The sequence below is a fragment of the Sceloporus occidentalis genome, unplaced genomic scaffold (assembly GCF_023333645.1).
Source record: "Sceloporus occidentalis isolate IW3139 unplaced genomic scaffold, rSceOcc1.0.p SCAF_2, whole genome shotgun sequence".
NCBI classification, from domain to species: Eukaryota; Metazoa; Chordata; class Lepidosauria; order Squamata; family Phrynosomatidae; genus Sceloporus; species Sceloporus occidentalis.
Window position 1 is genome coordinate 90,674,130 of NW_028316982.1, and position 18,860 is coordinate 90,692,989.

General features: G+C 42.7%; 1 protein-coding gene across 1 annotated transcript; it reads left to right on the forward strand.

Annotated features, from left to right (window-relative positions):
* The first annotated feature begins 418 nt into the window (after window positions 1-418).
* LOC149318672 (hematopoietically-expressed homeobox protein HHEX-like) lies at window positions 419-18,351 on the forward strand. The gene is made up of 4 exons (XM_089508348.1): window positions 419-1,022; window positions 12,240-12,418; window positions 14,734-14,784; window positions 17,861-18,351. The coding sequence occupies exons 1-4, from the start codon at window positions 419-421 to the stop codon at window positions 18,086-18,088; spliced, it is 1,062 nt and encodes a 353-aa protein (XP_089364474.1). The 3' UTR covers window positions 18,089-18,351.
* The last annotated feature ends 509 nt before the right edge of the window (window positions 18,352-18,860 follow it).

The following is an 18,860-nucleotide window of genomic DNA, read 5'->3' on the forward strand; positions in this document are numbered from 1 at the left end:
ATAATAATAATAATAATAGAGAGATCTTGCAGCACCTGGGAGATTCATTGAAAGAAAGATATTGGCAGCAGGAGCTTTCCTAGACTTCAGTCTTACTTCCTCAGATGCTTTTGGATATACAGTAATAGTGATAATAATAATAAGAAAAAGTAGAGAGAGATCTTATAGCATCTTAGAGACTGAAAAGAAGGTGGCAGCAGAGGCTTTCCTAGACCTAAGTCTACTTCCTCAGATGCATGTGGATATAATAATAATAATAATAATAATAATAATAATATAATATATTAGCAATATATAATCTATATTATTATTATTATTATTATATAATTATAATAATAATACTAATAGCCCCCAAGTGGCCCTCTTGCCCTGGCCCCTTTGCCCTGGGGCTGAGAGGGAGTGGGGAAGTGGGGATGGGATGGGGGGGTCCTTGGTGGGCGTGGCCAGGCTCCTTATTGGCTGGTGGGGAGGTGTGTCTCCGCCCCCCTCGGCCCTCCATCCCGGGCCCAGTCCAGAGCAGAGGGCCATTCGCTGGGAGCAGCAGCAGCAGCAGCAGCAGCAGCAGAGGATCGCCATGCAGTACCAGCCCTCCTCCTCCTCCTCCTCCTCTTCCTCAGGCTCTGGAGCCCTGTATAGCCCTCTTCCTCTTCCTCCTCCTCCTGCTGCTCACCCTCGATCCTTCTACATCGAGAACATCCTGGGCAGCAGTGGAGGTCCCATCATCCCCCCTCCGCAGCCCCTGCCCCCGATGCCCCCGATGCCCCTGCCTCCTCCCAGCCTCCCTTCGCCCAATTCCTCCTTCACCGCCTTGGTCTCCTCCTCCTCCTCCTCCTCCTCCTGCTCTTCCTCCTCTTCCTACCGGACCCCCATCTACGAGCCCACCCCCCTCCACCCGGCCTTCGCCCACCCCTTGGCCCTGGCTTATGGGGCTGCAGGGGGGGCCTATGGGGCGCCAGGGCCCGGGCCCTTCTACCCCTTCCCCCGGGACTACGCCCAAGCCCTCCTCCGGCAGGAGCCCCTGGGTAAGTCAAGGGGGCAGCCAGAGAGAGGGGAAGGGGCTTGCCTAGATCTCGGCCTAAGGAGGCTTGGGTTGGGGGGGGGGCAAGGGATCCTGTAGTGGCCCCTTTGAGACTCATAGAAAGAGAGGCGTTGGAAGCATGGGCTTGCCTAGATTTAAAGCTAGGCTTGGGGTGCCAAGGGATTTTGGGGTGCCTTTGAGAGAGAGAGAGAGAGAGAGAGAGAGAGAGAGAGAGATATACGTTGGGAGCAGGGGCTTTCCTAGACTTGAGCCTAGGGAGACCTGGATTTGGGGTGCCAAGGGATCTTGCACCACCTTCGAGACTCACTGGGAGAGAGAGGTTTGGGAGCAGGGCTTTTCTAGATTCGAGCCCAGGCAAAGATTTGAATCTGGTGTCAAGGGATCTTGTCGCACCTTTGAGATTCACTCCGAGAGAGAAGCTGGGAGCAGCCCCAAACTCGAGCCTAGTTCCCCAGAAGAGTTCAAAGAAGTCTGGGAAAGCAGGGTGCCAAGGGAAGCGCCAGGGAGAAAGTCTTCTAGGACATGGGCACAAAGCCCCAACAACCCACAAGGAACCACCTGGCAGCCCCTTCCAGACTCACCAGAGAGAGAGGCTTGGGAGCAGGGGCTTGGCTAGACTTGAGCCTAGGCGAAGACTTGAATCGAGGTTTAGGGTGCCAAGGGATCTTGCAGCATCGTTGAGACTCACAGGTCAGAGAGACAAGTTAGTTGTAGGACTTTTCCTAAACATGGGCCTACTTCCTCAGATGCATTTGGGGTTTTTTAATTGAGGGGAACCAGGATTCTGGGCTTTGGAGTCCCTAACAAGGTACCGCTGGCCTTCTGTATCCAAGGATATCTTTATCCACGGATTCAAGCATCCACGGCTTTAAATGTATTAATCTCTCTCTCTCTGCTATATATATATATATATATTACATATATGAATATATATATATATATATATATATATATATATATATAATGTATAAAGACGAGAGAGAGAGAGAGAGAGAGAGAGAGAGAATATATTTCGAACAGTGGATATATATTTGTGTGTGTGTGTGTGTGTATATATATATATATATATACTTTATATATATTCTTATAAAATATATAAGTATATGTATATAAAAAGAGAGAGAGAATATATTTCAAGCAGTGGATATATATATTTTTGTAGACATTCATATATATATATATGTGTGTGTGTGTGTGTGTATATATATAGAAGAGAGGGGGGAATAAGCAGTGGATATATATTCTTGGTAAACATTCTTATCTATCTATCTATAAAGAAGAGAGAAAGAGAGAGAGAATATATTTCAAGCAGTGGATATATATTCTTTATAAAATCTTATTTGTACATCGTTATATATATTCTTAGAAGTTTGAGACAGACGGAGAGAGAGAGGGAATATATTTCAAACCGTGGATATATATCCATTTATATATATTTATACATATATAATCATATACATATACATACAGAAGCCCAGGGTGTCCGGGCGATTCTTGCAGATGTATTTCTTGTTTCACCGATATGTTCCTCGTGTTTATCTTTGTAAATTTGGTTTAAACGGATCCACCGGAATATTAATCCGGAATTGGAGGAATGTGATCTTTTTGTGTGGCGGCTGCCCAGAAATGAAGTTGCCAAACTGGGGTCAGGCTTTGAGCCCGCATGATGTGTGTGTGTGTGTGTGTGTGTGTGTATGGCAGGGAAGTTGTGTTAATCTCCGCACTGCTTTCTAATTTTAATATACGTTTACTTCCTTTTAAAACCGTGGTGGAAGATCCGATCCTAGAATTTGGGAGTAACTTCCTTGGAAATCCGTTTCCCCGAAATATCTTTGTCCTGGGATTTAGTCAGAAAGGATGCCTATAGGCATCATGCTGATTTATTATTAGTATTATTTGTTATTTATTATTATTATTATTATTATTATTATTATTATTATGTGAGTGTTCATAGGCAAAACGGCGGAGCTGATTTCCCGACAAATAGGTTCAGAGGGGTGTATCCGCACTGCAGAAATGAAGCAGTCTGATACCGCTTTAATTGCCATGGCTGTCCTACCGAGCCTTGGGATTTGTAGAGCTCTCCGACAGACCAGGTTCAGTGCCTACCTCCGCAAACTACAGATCCAGAAATCCCACAGGATGGAGCCAGGACGGTTAAAGCGGTGTCAAAGCGTTTTAAGTCTGCAGTGTGGCTACATCCGAAAGCCGACAATCGAGATTTTAAAAAAGCGAGATTTAAAAAGCCGCTTCTTTTTTTCTTCTGTTTCGTTTTTAAATGGAATAAAATGGAAAGGTTTTCTCCACATTTCCCTTCAGTCCCCTAAATCCTCATTTTAAAACTTCAATGGGATCTTTAGAAACAGGCTTTTCATTTTCATCGCCCGGTTTGCGTTGTTTTAAAGCGATTTCAGCACTTGTTACCTTTTTCTAATTGCATTTTGTTTCCTTTTCAGACACTTTCTTTCTTTCATTCATTTTTATGCTGCCTTTCTCCCCAAAAGGGACCCAAGGCGGCTCACAAGATGGAGGGGGGGGGGGAACCCGCATTTTAAAAATAATATTTTTTACAAAAACAACAACATTAAAACAACCTGCTTAATACGGTATAAAATTAAGATTAAACCCCTACAAAGTTTTTTTTAAAAATCATAATCTAAAACACATCCTCCGCCTAAAAAAAGGCCACTCTTCTGCCGTGGTTTTAAAAAGTTGACGAACTTGGCGATCTCTTTGAATATCGGAATCATTTCGTTCTCTTTTAATGGAGCGTTTCTGAGTTTTTAATTGTACTGGGGTTTGTTGTTTTGTTGTTGTTGTAAATATTGTAAGTCCCAGTTGTGAGGAAAGGGCGGAATAACAACAACAACAACAAAAACACAATATAACAACAACAACAATAATAGGATGATGATGATAATTGGATTGCGTTGATGATAATAATAGATTAATATAATGATGATAATAATAATAATTGGAGGATGATAATGATGATGATGATAATAATTGGATGATGATGATGATAGATAGATAGATAGATAGATAGATGATAATAATAATTGGAGTAGGAGGAGGAAGAAGAGGAGGATATTGGATGATGATAGATGGATGGATAGACAGATAATCATTGGGGGAGGAGGAGGATAATTGGATGAAGATAGATAGATAGATAGATAGATAATAATTGGAGGAGGAGAATTAGATGAAGATGATGATGAGGATGCTATTTCTGCAGGGCCCTGCTGTGTAGACTTTGCGGCCGTGTTTCAGATTGCGGTCTGGGCTCCTTGGGGCCGGGCTCTGGGTGCGAGTCTGGCCGTTCCTTTGGCTTCCTTTGGCTTCCTGCCTCCGGATGCCTTGAGCCCTGGATAGGAGTGACCCTGGGCCTTCCTCCTCCTCCTCCTCCTTCCTCCTGGGGAGCCCTGCTGCTGCTGCTGCTGCTGCTGCTGCTGCTGCTGCTGATTACTTTTATCGACATCCTCAATAGAGACAAATTCAGGAAACACTCGGCTGCTGATAGCCCGGATCCGTTGTTCTGATAGGCTTCGTTTCCTCCTCAGCAGCTAGAATAACTGCGGGCTTCCTGGGGAAAAGGAGAAAAAGAAAGCAGCAGAATTGCTAAAGCCTGACGCAAAGCAAAGCTTGGAGAACAATGATTGCTTTTGCAAAGCGTCAGGCAGAAACAAGACAAACAGCCCAGAAAGTAACTTCCCCGAGCATGGCTTCCTTTGGATCGAAGGGCCAGCCCGAGTTTCCTTGGAAGTGATCTGAGACCAAATATCATTACAATCCCATATTGAAAATAGCATTCACTGCCCAGCCTGTGTTTCCTTGGGAGTCATGCTATAGGAGATATCCTTACAATCTCATATAACATTACTCCCAGTTACTCATATTAGTAGTCACTAGCCAACTGGATTATTTCTGCAGTGCGGATGAACAAACAGGGTTAGAAATACTAGTGGAATATTCCGAGTTCATTGCATTCAGGATTTCGGAGTGGATTGGAAACAGTTCATTTTATACCGACTTAAGTTTGGGAGGAAAACCCCATTGAGTTCACAAGGGCTTTCTGCTAAAGAGGCTAGTTAGCGGTGTTGTTGTTTTGCTGTTGTTGTTGTGTGCCTTCAAGTCGTTTCCTAAGACGAACCTATCATTGGCAAGACTTGTTCAGAGGGAGCCTGCCATTCTCATGCTCTGAGGCTGAGAGAGTGTGACTTGCTCATGCATTTGTCTCTTGTTATTAGGATTCGAACCCTGGTCTCCAAGAGTCATATGGTCCAATGCTCAAAGCATCATTATAACACTTTGGGTGGAAAGAGATCTCTCTTTGCCTGGACCGACATAGAGACACAAAACGGGTGAGAAACCAACTGGAAATGGATAGGACTGCGATTTCTAGCTGCGGTCCAAAACTACACTGCATAAATAATCCAGTTTGAGACCCCTTTAACTGCCCTGGCTCAGTGCTAGGGAATCCTGGGAATTGTCATTTATTGTGACATCAGAGCTCTCTGACAGAGAAGGCTAAATGTTGCATTCCCCAGCACTGAACAGTTAAAGCGGTCTCAAACTGGATTGTGTCTGGGCGCATCTACACTAGAAATAATGCAGTTTGAAGATAATTGGATGATGATGATAGAATAATAATAATAATAATTGGAGGATGATAAAGATTATTATTATTATTATTATTATTGGAGGAGGAGGAGGAGGATGATGATGATTGGAGGAGAAGGAGGAGAATTGGAGGAGGATGATGATGATGACCACTTCAAGCGCTAAGGAATCCTGGGATTTTCAGTTTTACAAGGTCTTTAGCCTTCTCTGCCGAAGAGTGCCGGTGCCTCACCAAACTACAAATCCCGGGAGCGTGTAGCATGGAGCCAAGGCAGTTAAAGTGGTGTCGAACTGCACTATTTCTACAGTGTAGATAGCCTCAAGTAGTGCTGCTCCTCCCAGATTCCTGAAGAGATTGAAACGATGGATCCTTGATCTGATCCATCCACACATTGCCCTCTAAGTAAACTGCGCAGAGGAGGAAGAGGAGTGAGAAAGTAATGCAAAATGCTGTTGGGCTTTTGTTGTTTTTGTTGTGTGCCTCCAAGTCATTATGGCAAAACTATCCTGGGTTTCCTTGGCCGGTTCCTTCAGAGGGGTTTTGCCACTGGCCCTCCTCTGAGGCTGAGAGAGTGTGACTTGTACCCAATGTTTCCCTTAACCACTGATAATTCTTGTTCTTAAAAGAGGAGAAAACAGGATCACACACTTTTTTTAGGAGGTGCAAATTAGATCCGCTTCTTTACATAGGGTTTTCCCTACAAGTTTTGGCCTTTTTGTATTTATTATTTTTAAAGACTGGGGCCTAAAACTCTATCCTCTGCTTCCTCTCCAGCTCCTTCTTTTGGGGCGACTTTCATCAGCTGAGAAAGAAAGGAGCAGCACAATCCTGTTGTTGCTGCAAGCCTTCAAGTCTTTTCCGACTTAAGGCGGCCTTATTATTACGGGTCTTTCTTGGCAAATTTGTTCAGAGAGGGATTGCCATTGCCATCCTCTGAGGCTGAGAGAGTGTGACTTGACCAAAAGCACCCAGTGGGTTGACATAGTCCAGCTGGGATTCAATTCCTGCTCTCCAAAGTCCAATGCTGAAAGGACTACACCACACTGGCCCCTGCATACATTTATTGGGAGGGAAATCCCATTTGGAGGAACAGGGCTTACCCCTAAGGAAGGCGTCCAGCTCTCGCATCTATATATACATGGTGATGGCGAATATGATGGCTTGGGTGATTCTCACTTCAGGGCTCAGTTGTATATCTTTACACTTTGCAACAACAAATAACCAGTGAAGGCAAAGCTGTTAAAGTTTAAGTAATACTAATTATTATTATTATAATTAATACAAATATATTTGTAGTCTGACACTTCAGAGCAACAACAGTGAAAGATTTATACAGTAATTGTAGGGATTATTTGTGTGATGTGTATCTAAATGTACACATCTTGGAATATATAATAATAATAATAATAACAACAATAATAATAATTCTTGTTATTTAAACCCAGGTTTCTACTTATTTTCTCTTAACCTAATAATAATAATAATAATAATAATAACAATAATAATAAGATCCACTTAGTCATTTGGGGACTGCAATCCAAGGAACCTCATGCTGTCATAAACCTGTTAATTTTAAATGTGTCACACGATTATTTCCAAATCCAGGGCAGTTAGGATTGAGATTCAATATCTAGTTTTTTAAGGGTTTCAGCTTTGGATCTAAACTCATGTAGACTGGAAGAAGTGTTTTGTGTTTGTGCATCAAACACAAAACATACCAGAAAGCCTAGCTTAGGTGGTGAGAAAATAGGCCTTTCAAGAGCAGTTGTCTTCATATATTGTGGCTGTGGGGTTTTGTATCTGTGAAAAGATGCACAGAGAGATGCTATCCTCCTCTGCTTCATTGGACTCCCTTCCAAGTAAATGCGGCTCAAGTTGCAGTCTGAAGGGTCAGAATAAAAAAGAGGTGTAGGTGGAAAACCAAAGGCACATTTCAGCAAACAAAACTGTCCCCTAAAAGTTTAGAGACCCCAAAGAATTTATATTACTGAACTTTTTCCCGCCTTTGCCTCCTTTGGGCCAACAAGCTCCTCAAGGAGGCTCACAGAGGTGGATACTCAAGCAAAAGTCAAATTATATAATAGTAAAAGCAATTTATAAATGCAGAGGGGCATCTGAATAACCGATTTAATAATAATACATTGGTGACATATTTATAAAGGGGGGGGGAATAACCTGAAAATCAAACATGCCCTTTCTTAGGACTAAAAGGCAAAAATGCATGCCCTCAAATGCCAAAACAATAAAATCACACACACACACGGACGCAAATATTCTAGTAAGAACCATCGGAGGTACACCAAATATGTGTATGTAGTTTGTAAGTGTGTGTGCATGTATATGTGTGTGTGAGTAGTTTATTTGTGTGTATATGCGTGTGTGCAATTATGTGTGTAAATTGTAAGTGTATGTGTGTGTATTCGTGTGTGTGTAGTTTATAAGTGTGTGTGTGTATGTGTGTAGTTTGTAAGTGTGTGTGTGTATATATGTGTGTGTGTGTGTGTGTGTGTGTGTGGTTTGTAAGTGTTGTGTGTATGTACACGTGTGTGTATGTGTGTAGGTTGTGTGTGTGTATACATGTGTGTTTAGTTTGTATGTCTGTGTGTATGTGTGTATATATGTGTGTGTATCTATTATTATTATTATTATTATTATTATTATTATTATGGTTCACAAATCTGGTCTCTCCTGCCAATATCAATTTAGGTGCCACTGGTAGTCTATGCCTAGTCACCTGCCTTCGCTTAAAATACAACAACAACACACAAATGTATTGCAAAGTGTATTTCTCCTCCTTCTCCACCCAACCTTACAATCTCTTTCTTTTTAAAGAGAGCAAAACCTCCAGAACATTTTTTTTTATTTTGAATGGTGCAGTTTTGGCTAATCTGGCTGTAAATTGTTTGTAATTTGTGGTATCCTTATCTTGTGTTGAGAACACTGTGCTTTTCTACTGGGAAGTAAGCCTCTGTGATCTCAGTGAGGTTCACTGCCAGGCCTAGGACTGTACAAAACGCAGTATAAAGGTGCATCTTCACTGTAGGAATAATGCAGTTTGACACCACTTTAGCTGCCATGTGTGAGGCACCAGCATGCTTTGGCAGAAGAGGCTAAAGACCTTGTCAAACTACAAATCCTGGGATTCCATAGGATGGTGGTACATTACTCAAAGTCGTGTCAAACTGCATTATTTCTACAGTGTAGAGGCACCCTAGGACTGCAGCCTTTCCATGTTTAAAGGCAAATTTTAGTCATGTTTAAAGGTGTAAAGGCACTTTTTCCCCATTGCACCCTTAAAAAGGCAAATGATCTGGATTCACCCCATTTTTAAGTGCCATGGCTCACTGCTATGGAATTCTGGGATTTGTTGTTTTGTGAGACACTTAGCCTTCCCTGTCAGGGAGCTCTGGTGCCACAATAAACTACAATTCCCAAGATTCCATAGCATTGAGTTATGGCAGCCAAAGTGGTGTCAAACTGGATTGTTTCTGCACTGTGGATATGGCCTTAGTTTAAGGGGGGGAGGGGCCAGGGTTGTGTGGATGCACAATAAGCAAAGAACAGAGATTTTTACTTTTTTCCTCCCACTTAAAAAAATAATCCTGGTTTTGTTTAAAATAGGTGTAGTGTGGTATAGTGGTTACAGTGTCGGACTAGGGGTGCCTCTACAATGTAGAATTAATGCAGCATGGCACTGCTTTAAATGCTCTAGCTCCATCCTATGGAATCCTGGGATTTGTAGTTTTGCAAGGTCTTTAGCCATCTCTGTCAAGACGCGCTAGTGCCTCACCAAACTACAAATCCCAGGATTCTATAGGATTGTGCCATGGCAGTTAAAGTGGTGTCAAACTGGATTATTTTTACAGTGTAACTACACTCCCAGTCATTAGGATTTGGAAAATCCAAATTTAATCTCCCCCAGCATAATTAAAACTGGTTTGGCATCTTTGTTGTTGTTGCTGTTGTCGTTGTTGTTGTGTGCCTTCAAGTCATGTCTGACTTTTGACGACCCTAATGGAAACCTAATATGGGGTTTTCTTGGCAGGTTTCTTCAGAGGGGGTTTCAGAGGCTGAGAGAGTGTGACTTGCCCAAGGTCACCCAGTGGGTTTTCATGACCAAGGAAGGATTCCAAAGTGGTGTCAGACTGCATTATTTCTACAGTGTGGATGCACTGTAGTGTGGATGCACTACCCCATTTCCAGGCCCAATGCCCTTATTCTGCTTTGAGTCCCAGTAGTGGGAGAAAGGAGGGACTGATACATAAGTATATACATAAGTCTAGAAATTTAGGTCAAAAATGTGACCAAAAACCTGAGTTGACTTATCCATGGGTCAATGTAGGTACTGTACTTTAACTCTCATTAAAAAAGGAACCATCCCCTGGTGAAAGGCAAGAGTGTTAACTGCCCTGGAATCACTGAAACCCCTCTATTTTCTCATTCATCCAGCCTTTAGTATGAGTTCTTTGGCATTGTTTTCCTTTGCTTCATCCTTTACATCCTTTGTTAGATGCCCCTAAGTTTTATCCTCGACTTATCCATAGGTCATATCAAAATCCATAATTTTGGTCTCAAAATCTGCCCTCGACTTATACATGAGGTCGACTTATAGTCAAGTATATACGGTATATAAAAATGAGATCAAATGAAATAAATAAAATATAAGTGAAAGTAATAATAACAATAACAACAATGATGATGATGGCAGGACCTGGTGGGATTTGGGTAAGGCAACCTTTGTCTTCTTCCTTGCTTTGGGAGAAAGCAAGCAGGGACTAGCTTGCAAGGAGGAAGCCTGGGGAAGTCATGCTTCTTTCTGAGAGGCAGGCCAACAGGAAACACATTGGCGGAAATGTTGCCATCGCCCTAAGCAGCTTTAACTGCCCCCAGCCTGAAGTAGACATCAAAGGACGCCTGAGGTGAAAAGGGAGCCAGGGGAAAGACTGGCCTCCCTTGAACTGGAAGCCTTAGATCAGTTACCTTGGTTCAGTTACCCTGTTAAATGGCCTGTCTTGCACTCCAGTCCTTGGGGAAGAATAAAGGCCTTGCCCTCTCATATGAATTCTTCCCCCCATGAAATTCTCCTTCAGTCCCCAAATTTCTAGCTTTGCAGGAGAATCCTAGAATCTTATTGCTGGAAGATACCCCCAAAGGTCATCCAGTCCAACCCTCTGCCATGCAGGAATACACAATCAAAGCACTGCTGACAGATGGCCATCCAGCCTCTGTTTCAAAGGAGGAGACTCCACCACTCTCTGAGGGAACATGTTCCACTGTCAAACAGCTCTTACCATCAGGAAGGTCTTCTTAATGTTGAGGTGAAATATCTTTTACTGAAGTTTGCATCCATTGCTCCGTGTCCTAACCTCTGGCACAGCAGAAAGCAAGCTTGCTCCATCCTCACTATGACATCCCAACAAATATCTAAACATGGCTACCATGTCACCCTTTAACCTTCTTTTCTCCAGGCTAAATATACCTAAGTCCCTAAGTTGCTCCTTATAAAGCAGGGTTTCCAGACCTTTCCCCATTTTGGTCACCCTCCTTCCTTTGGAAACTCTTCAACTTGTCAGCATCTTTCTTGAATGGTGGAGCCCAGAACTGGACACAGTATTCCAGGTGAAGTCTGACCAAAGCAGTAGCTTAAAACTTCAGTGTAACATTTAGAAAAACAGTAACACCCAAAACCCACGAAACAGTGATATATCTATTGGGCCAACAAAAATGCACCAAATACATGATGCAAGCTTTGGAAGCTACACTGGCTTCTTCATCAGGGAAAGGGGTTAAAAATTGTGCAGGAGACAAAACGATATGAGGATGTTAGTCATAGGCCTGCATTTTGTCAAGAAGTTGTTCTTGTTCTCTGTTCAGATGGTATGGTGGGGTATTCAGGAAGGCAGGCCATGTGGGTATTGGGGAGATCCTGGAAACAAAAATTTAAATTCCATTAACAAAACAAAAAGTTACTCCCTTTGAGATCCAGTTTGTCTCCATCTTTTGTAAAGTGCTCAGGCATCCAAGAAAAGGGGCAGACAAAGTTGCGGAGGGAACACAAGCACAGTAGATTAGATGGATTCTATGTGTGAATTATTTTCATTCTCTCATTCTTTGCAATGCTGGAAATTTAGGGACTGAAGGAAAATTTAATTTGGTAAGTCATCATTCTTATTTGGAAGGCTCTTACAGCCCTCATCTTGTCCACCTTACACCTTTCTGGGTGAGCAACGTGGACATTTGTCCCAGTGAAGTCAGGAGAAACCTTGCCTTAAAAAGGGACTGACAGGGCTTCCACACTGCAGAAATAAAGCAATTTGACACCACTTTAACTGTGGAATCCTGAGAGCTCTGGTGCCTCACCAATCTACAAACCCCAAGATTCCACAGAATGGAGTCGTGGCAGTTAAAGTAGTTTCAGATTGCTTTATTTCTGCAGTGCGGATACACCCGAGGTAACTGAGTGGGGCAAGGGAGTGTGAACTGTAGTTTTGTGAAGCATTAGCCTTCTGGATGGAAGGCTGTCTGACCGAAAAGCCAATCCTTTGGGACACAACTTGTCTTCTCCTCCTCCTCCTTCAGGGAAGCCACTGCTTTGGAGCCCCTTCATGCAAAGGCCATTACACAAGCGGAAAGGTGGCCAGGTGCGCTTCTCCAATGACCAGACTGTCGAGCTGGAGAAGAAATTTGAGACTCAAAAGTACCTCTCCCCACCAGAGAGGAAGCGCCTGGCAAAAATGCTGCAGCTCAGTGAGAGACAGGTGAGAGGGGCACAAGGTGAGACATTTGTGCAAGCAGTGGCGTCACTAGAGTTGGTATCACCCAGTCTGGTAACTCCCAGTGTCATCCCCTGCCACTATACAGAATCCTTAGCAGTGTTTTATTTACCAGTGTTTCCCATAAATTATTTGCTTATTTACAATATTTATACCCTGTTCTTCAGCCACAAAGACCCAAAACACATGGGCAAAATGATGCCGCTTTGGGCCATGTTGAGGGGTATGACTTTAGAAAATGCACACCCTGAACACATCTGGAAGCCGCGCCAATGCTGTACCAACCAGGAAGAACCGGGCCAAAAAGGAGCAGATATAATCTGCTCCTTCTGGCAGCCAAGTTCAGGACTGTGTGGCCAGATTGGGGCCAGGCCCAGGAGGTCGCCATGGTCCTGGCATGATTGGGAGTCCTGGCACGGTCCGTTTGGTTGCTCTGCTTTGGGCCAAAAGTTCTCAGAGCTTCTTACAGATTGTTAATTTGACAGTTCCCTGCCTTCGGGTTTACAGTCTAAAAAGTGATGACACAAAAGCAGAAGAGAATGGCAATAGGAAAATGGATCAAGTCCAGCAGCAGGGTGGTTGCAGTTAAGATGGAGGGAGGGCCTTTCATCTGGACCTAGGCATGGTGGAGCTGTGCCTGCCTCTCCTTGGGCTGAAACAGATGGCCGTAAAGGGGTGAATCTGAACTGCCATTTAAGCGTTGGATTGGGGCTGCGGCAACTGCACGCTGCAGCCCTGATCCGGCATTTTTTCAGCCCCAAAAGAAGCAGCAAAATGCCTCTCCTTTTTGGGCTGGAAAAAAGACACCCTTGCTGCTGCAGCAGCGCCTCTTCTGCATTTCTTTGGATCAACATGTGTAAACGCTATGTTGCAGAAATGTCGTGATGCCACCCGCTGTCTGGTTGGGTGTGCAGTGTCAGGGTGGGTGGCATGTGGTCACCACACACCCCATGCCACCCTGAAACCGGCTCTTTATGCCGGTCTGTTCAGCCCCGTTGTCTTCTTCCAAGGTCAGGGTGGTAGCATTTAAAATAGAGGGAGGGCCTTTCAGTAGCCCCTGAGCCTAGGCACAGTGGAGGTGTGCCTGCCTCTTCTCTCCCTAAGAGTTTGCCATATCACTAAATGTAGTGGTAGTAATTGTGGCACAAACAACCAGCAACATTAAAAATATATCATTAAATTATAGTATCATATGCACAGCCTAAATGTATCTGCGTGTACATTAGTTCATGTGGTTAAAGTGAAAATTTAGCAAAATTTGATGTTTTTAAAGAAAATTTTAAATAAATTGAATATTTTTAAAAAATTAAATGTTAACATTTAGAATTTAAATTTGTAATAATAATTAAAAACCCTGAAGCATCTCCTTTCTCTTCCCACTGAGCCTTGCCCCACTCACACCATCTCTTCAGTGTTTAACGGGGATGCAGATGAACGTTCCAGCCTGTTTCTGCCAGAAGGCAGATGGTTGGAGAGGTGTGGTATCACCTCCTTTTAGGGAATCACTTGGTGATTCTGCATCCCCCGCATGTCCCCAGTGACATCCCTGGGCACAAGCAGCCACAAGAGGCCCTACCCTCTTTTTCTCCCACCAAAGCAGGGAGTGTGTAGGTCCAGAATGTGTTTAGAGGAGAGAGGGGAAAGCTGGTAGTTGTGGTGGTGGGAGGGACATCTTGTTAGACTGCAGTTCCCAGAATGCCCCAGCTGACTAAGGTTTGTAATTATAAAAAAAGTTGTAGTTGCAGCTGCAATGCAACAAAAATAAATAAATAAACAATTCTGCCTCCCAGTTTATAGTTCCAGCTCTTCTTCTAACCCCTTGCAGAATGTAGTTAGAGAGGCTGCACTTACTGGTGGATCACAATCACAATCAATTTACAGCCCAGTCCTAACTATGTTTACTCTCAAGGAAGCAGAACTTTGTTCAGGCCAATGGACAGGAATCATTTTGTGACATCTTCAATTTGAAGTTGCATTTACTTCCAATAGTGCATACAGTTTGACACCGCTTTAACTGCCATGGCTCAATGGTATAGAATTCTGGGATTTGTAGTTTGGTAGGAACACCAGAGCTCTTTAATAGCAAAGGCGAAATGCCTCACAAAACTATAATTCCCAGAGTTCCATGTCATGGTAGTGTCAAACAGTATTATTTCTGTAATGTGGATGCAGCCTAAATCATATTTTATTAAAAAAGTAATTTCCAATTAAGGCTCATTAAGTTTTACTGCTTCAGTTTCTTTAAATCTTTCTTTCCTTAATGTATCTCTCCCCACCCTTCCCCCATTGAATCTTTTTAGGTTAAAACCTGGTTTCAAAATCGCCGGGCTAAATGGAGGCGCCTAAAACAGGTATGGTGGGAGACCTTGGTCCCTGTAGCAAATCTTTTGCTGATATATTACTTTTTATTTTGTAAAGAGTCTGTTTAATCTTTTCAGTTTGTTTAAGGAAACAAAAATCCATTAGTGCCAGTTTGGGCAGTACCAGCCTTGAAAGTCCTCCCTCCAATCAGGCTTTTCTGAAGGGCCAGAATTTGGCTTTAAGAAGCTCAAGAATATTCTCCAGGGGGATCTCTTGACATGTCTGGTTGTGTTCCCAGTTGAGTTGTTTCTAAGGCTAGAAAGTAAAGGGTTGGTTATGCAATCCTTTTAACAAGGGGATGTCTTTTCACCATGGGATGTTGCCATCTAAATGTGACCAAGGAGAGTTTGGGAATTTTGATTCTTTTTCTGCTAATCTGAAGTTTGGGTTAGTGTTACTGTCATGCCTTACCATGGGGCTGCCCTTGAAGATATTTTTGGAAGCCTCCACTAATTGATGCAGGATTCAGAATCTTGACTGGTTCATACAGGTAGATTCCCATTATATTAATTTTGAGAGAATAACATTGGCTCCCTATTCATTTCCCAGTCCCCTTCAAGATGTTGATAGTTACCTTTTACTGAGCTGCAGACCCAAGCACCCAACTGATAGGTGGGCAATTCACCCATATGTTGCTGGACTGTAGGTTCCAACAGCCCTAGGGTGCATCTACACTGCAGAAATAATGCAGTTTGACACCACTTTAAGGCTATAGCTCTATCCTATGGAATCCTGGGGTATGTAGTTTTAAAAGGTCGTTAGCCTTCTCTGCCAAAGTGTGCTGGTGCTTCACAAAACTACAAATCCTAGGATTCTGTAGGATTGAACCATGACAGTTAAACTATCAAACTGCATTATTTATATAGCATAGATGCACCCTCAGTCAACACAGCCATGGTGAAGAGTGCTGGAAGCTGCAGTCCAACACCAACATCTGGAAGAGCACACTTTATCCTCTCTGACCCAACAGAAGAAAATTCCCTGTATGATCCTGCCCCTATATTAGGATAATCTGATAAGGTCCTTTCCTCAATGCAGTATGTATGAGAAAGAGAAGGTATTTTCTGTGGAGATACTTCACTGACATTTAGACTATTTAAAAAGTTTTTTGTGGGTTTTTGGGGGTATGTGGCCATGTTCTAGAAAAGTTTATTCCTGATGTTTCATTGGCATCTGTGGCTGGCATCTTCAGAGAAGGCTGGCATGGAAGAGAGTGGTTTTTGTGTGTGTGTGTGTTTTGTGTGTGTGTGTGTGTGTGTACACACAAACACTGTGACCTTGTGTAGGGAAGAGTATTTTCCATGTTAATCTGTGTATTGTTCTGTTGTTGAATGGCAAAGCTCAGGGTGGGAGGATATGCAAAGATGATTAGTGTCTGTTTAATTAGTGATCATTGTCTGCTGGGAAAACCTCTGACCCTGGGTGTTTTTTTCATTTGCATTTTGCTGAGTTTTGCTTGTGAAATGTCAGGATTAAACGCTTCTAGAACATGGCCACATAGCCCGAAAAACCCATGAAAGTTTTTTACTTCACATATTTTTTAAGTGATAAAAGTTTTTATTCTTCCTATCATTTTAACTTACTTACTGCTGTGTATAGTTCATATAATGTTTAGATTACTGTTATAACTCTGTGATTATTGCATGGATATTTGTTGTATCTTCTTACACCGCCCTGGAACCCACTTCTGTGATTGAAGGGTTATGTAGGGGAAAATATTAAACCAATCAATAAATCAATAAAGATACTGTGCTGCTCAGGTTTCTTTGTCAAATGTTAAAATTTCAAAAATACTCTTCATGGTAGGAAATGATAACAAAGCTTTCTATGACATTACATAATAAACAATATTTTCTTTTTAAAATGTGTTTTCTTCCTATTTTTCCAGTTGTTTATGTTTGTGTCACTTTCTCATATTCCCTCTTCCCCCCCCCCACCTGATTTTTCATTTACTTGGCAAAAGACCAAATGTTATGCCACTTAGGATGATATATATCCATCCACATCATCATAACCCAAAGAGCTAACTCACCCTTGTTCTGAACATTATCAACCATTGGCATATATTATGATCTAGGAGATGGTGGCAGAACTATGCTGTGTAGTTAAACTGGAATGACTAATCTGCATGGACTTTCCCTCCCAATATATGTGGTTTGGTTTGGTTTCAGTTGTAGATCTTTAACACAGCTTTGTGGATGTTAATGCTGTGCACACTTGCTTGGAAGTCTACCCATGGGATTCAGTAGTACAGTCAGTCCTCCATATCTATGGATTCTGCATCCATGGATGCAGCAATCCACAGCTTGAAAATATTCAACAACAACAAATTCCAAAAAGCAAACCTTGATTTTGCCATTTTATATAAGGGACACTATTTTACTATCCCATTGTATATAATGGGACTAGAGCATCCATAGATTTTGGTATCCATGGGAGTTCTGGAACCAAATTCCAGCAGATACCAATGGTCCACTGTACTTACATCTGAGTAAATATACATAAATTTACAGTCTATCCACTTAATCTGGGAATCAGTCACACTCGGTACATGGGGGGAGAGTGTGCACTGGGAAGGTTTGAATTAATTGTTTAAGGGTCCAGACATACCATCTGTTTTAACAGAAGGCTGGAGCCCATCAGCTAAAGGGCTGAATTACTTCCCTCTATTCGAGACCACCTGTTGCATTGACTTACCACCAATAAAGCTGATGTGTGTCAGTTTTTGATACCATGCAAAATCTTGGTGGTGGTAGTGGTGGGTGCACAGCTATAAGGGTCCAGTTATTATATGGGGGGTTCTGCTCTTGCCACTGATAGATATTTCAAACCTTAAGAGTTGGGATGGTGACCTCCTCCCTCCCACTCCCAAATTTAGTAGCATCTAAATACATTATGAAAGGTTTAAGAAGCAGAGCCTGGAAAAGCAGGATTTTTGGACTAGGACTCTTATGCAGTCTACGGATTCTGTGAGTGATAGTCCCCTGAAAGAGCCTTTTGCAAGCTCTACCGGTGAGTTCCACCTTTGGCTGCATTTATTCCATGTCTTCTCATATTTGCTTTTAGGAGAATCCTCAGGCCAGCAAAAAAGAAGAATCTGGGAACGGGGAAAACCACCACAGTCCCAGGCCAGAAGGATGCTTGAGTTCTGAGCTAGAGAAAGAGGCTTCTCCCAGCCAGTACACCCTCTCACCCGCCTCCCAGGAAGATCTCGACTCGGAGGTCTCAGAGGACTCAGATCAAGAGGTGGATATTGAAGGTGACAAGGGTTATTTGAACAGTCCACATCAGTAGCAGCCTGTTTCTCCCCACAACCTGGAGAATGGATTTTCCCTCAGTTTGCACTTTAAGAAGAGCTGGCTTGACCAAAGCAATATACTTGCTACAAAAGGAAATATCTTTCAGAGAGGGAAGGAGCAAAGCCCACAGTGGTCTATGTCTTGCATTAGACCAGTGGTTCCCAACAAGACAAGAAGGTTCAGGGACTCAGCAGGAAAATATTTGTGTTTTTGCTGGGATTGCTCTAGTCATCTGTATATTCTAGACAATGTATTGGTATGTGGAATAAATCCTTTTATTGACTGGTGGCAGATGCTTACTGGTGGACCAGAGGACATAGCCACCATATGTGCTTTTCAACCTGCTCCTTTCCAAGATCTAATGACACTTTGTATTCTTCCTGCTGGTTGGGAGAAATGCTGGGACAGTTATGATCCCATCACCTTTTATGAGTGAAAGAAGCCTGGTGCTCTTGAACTATCTTCATAATGTTCTTTTACACATTCTGCTGGGAATATAGTTCCACATCTTCCTCTGTGAACTGACAACATGAAGATCTGTCGCCAGCTGAGGAAAAACAACAACATCACAACGAACTAAAATAAACTATCTGGTTTTCCAAAGTGAAAATTCTCTGCCAGGACAGGACCATTTGCGAGATGTCACAAATGCAGTGGATTGCAGAAGTTTTGTAGGCAATCATCTTGGTGAAAGTGGGGAGTGGAGTATAGTAGATCCCATCAAGACTGAAAATGATGTATAGCATGTTTCATGATACATGGGCACT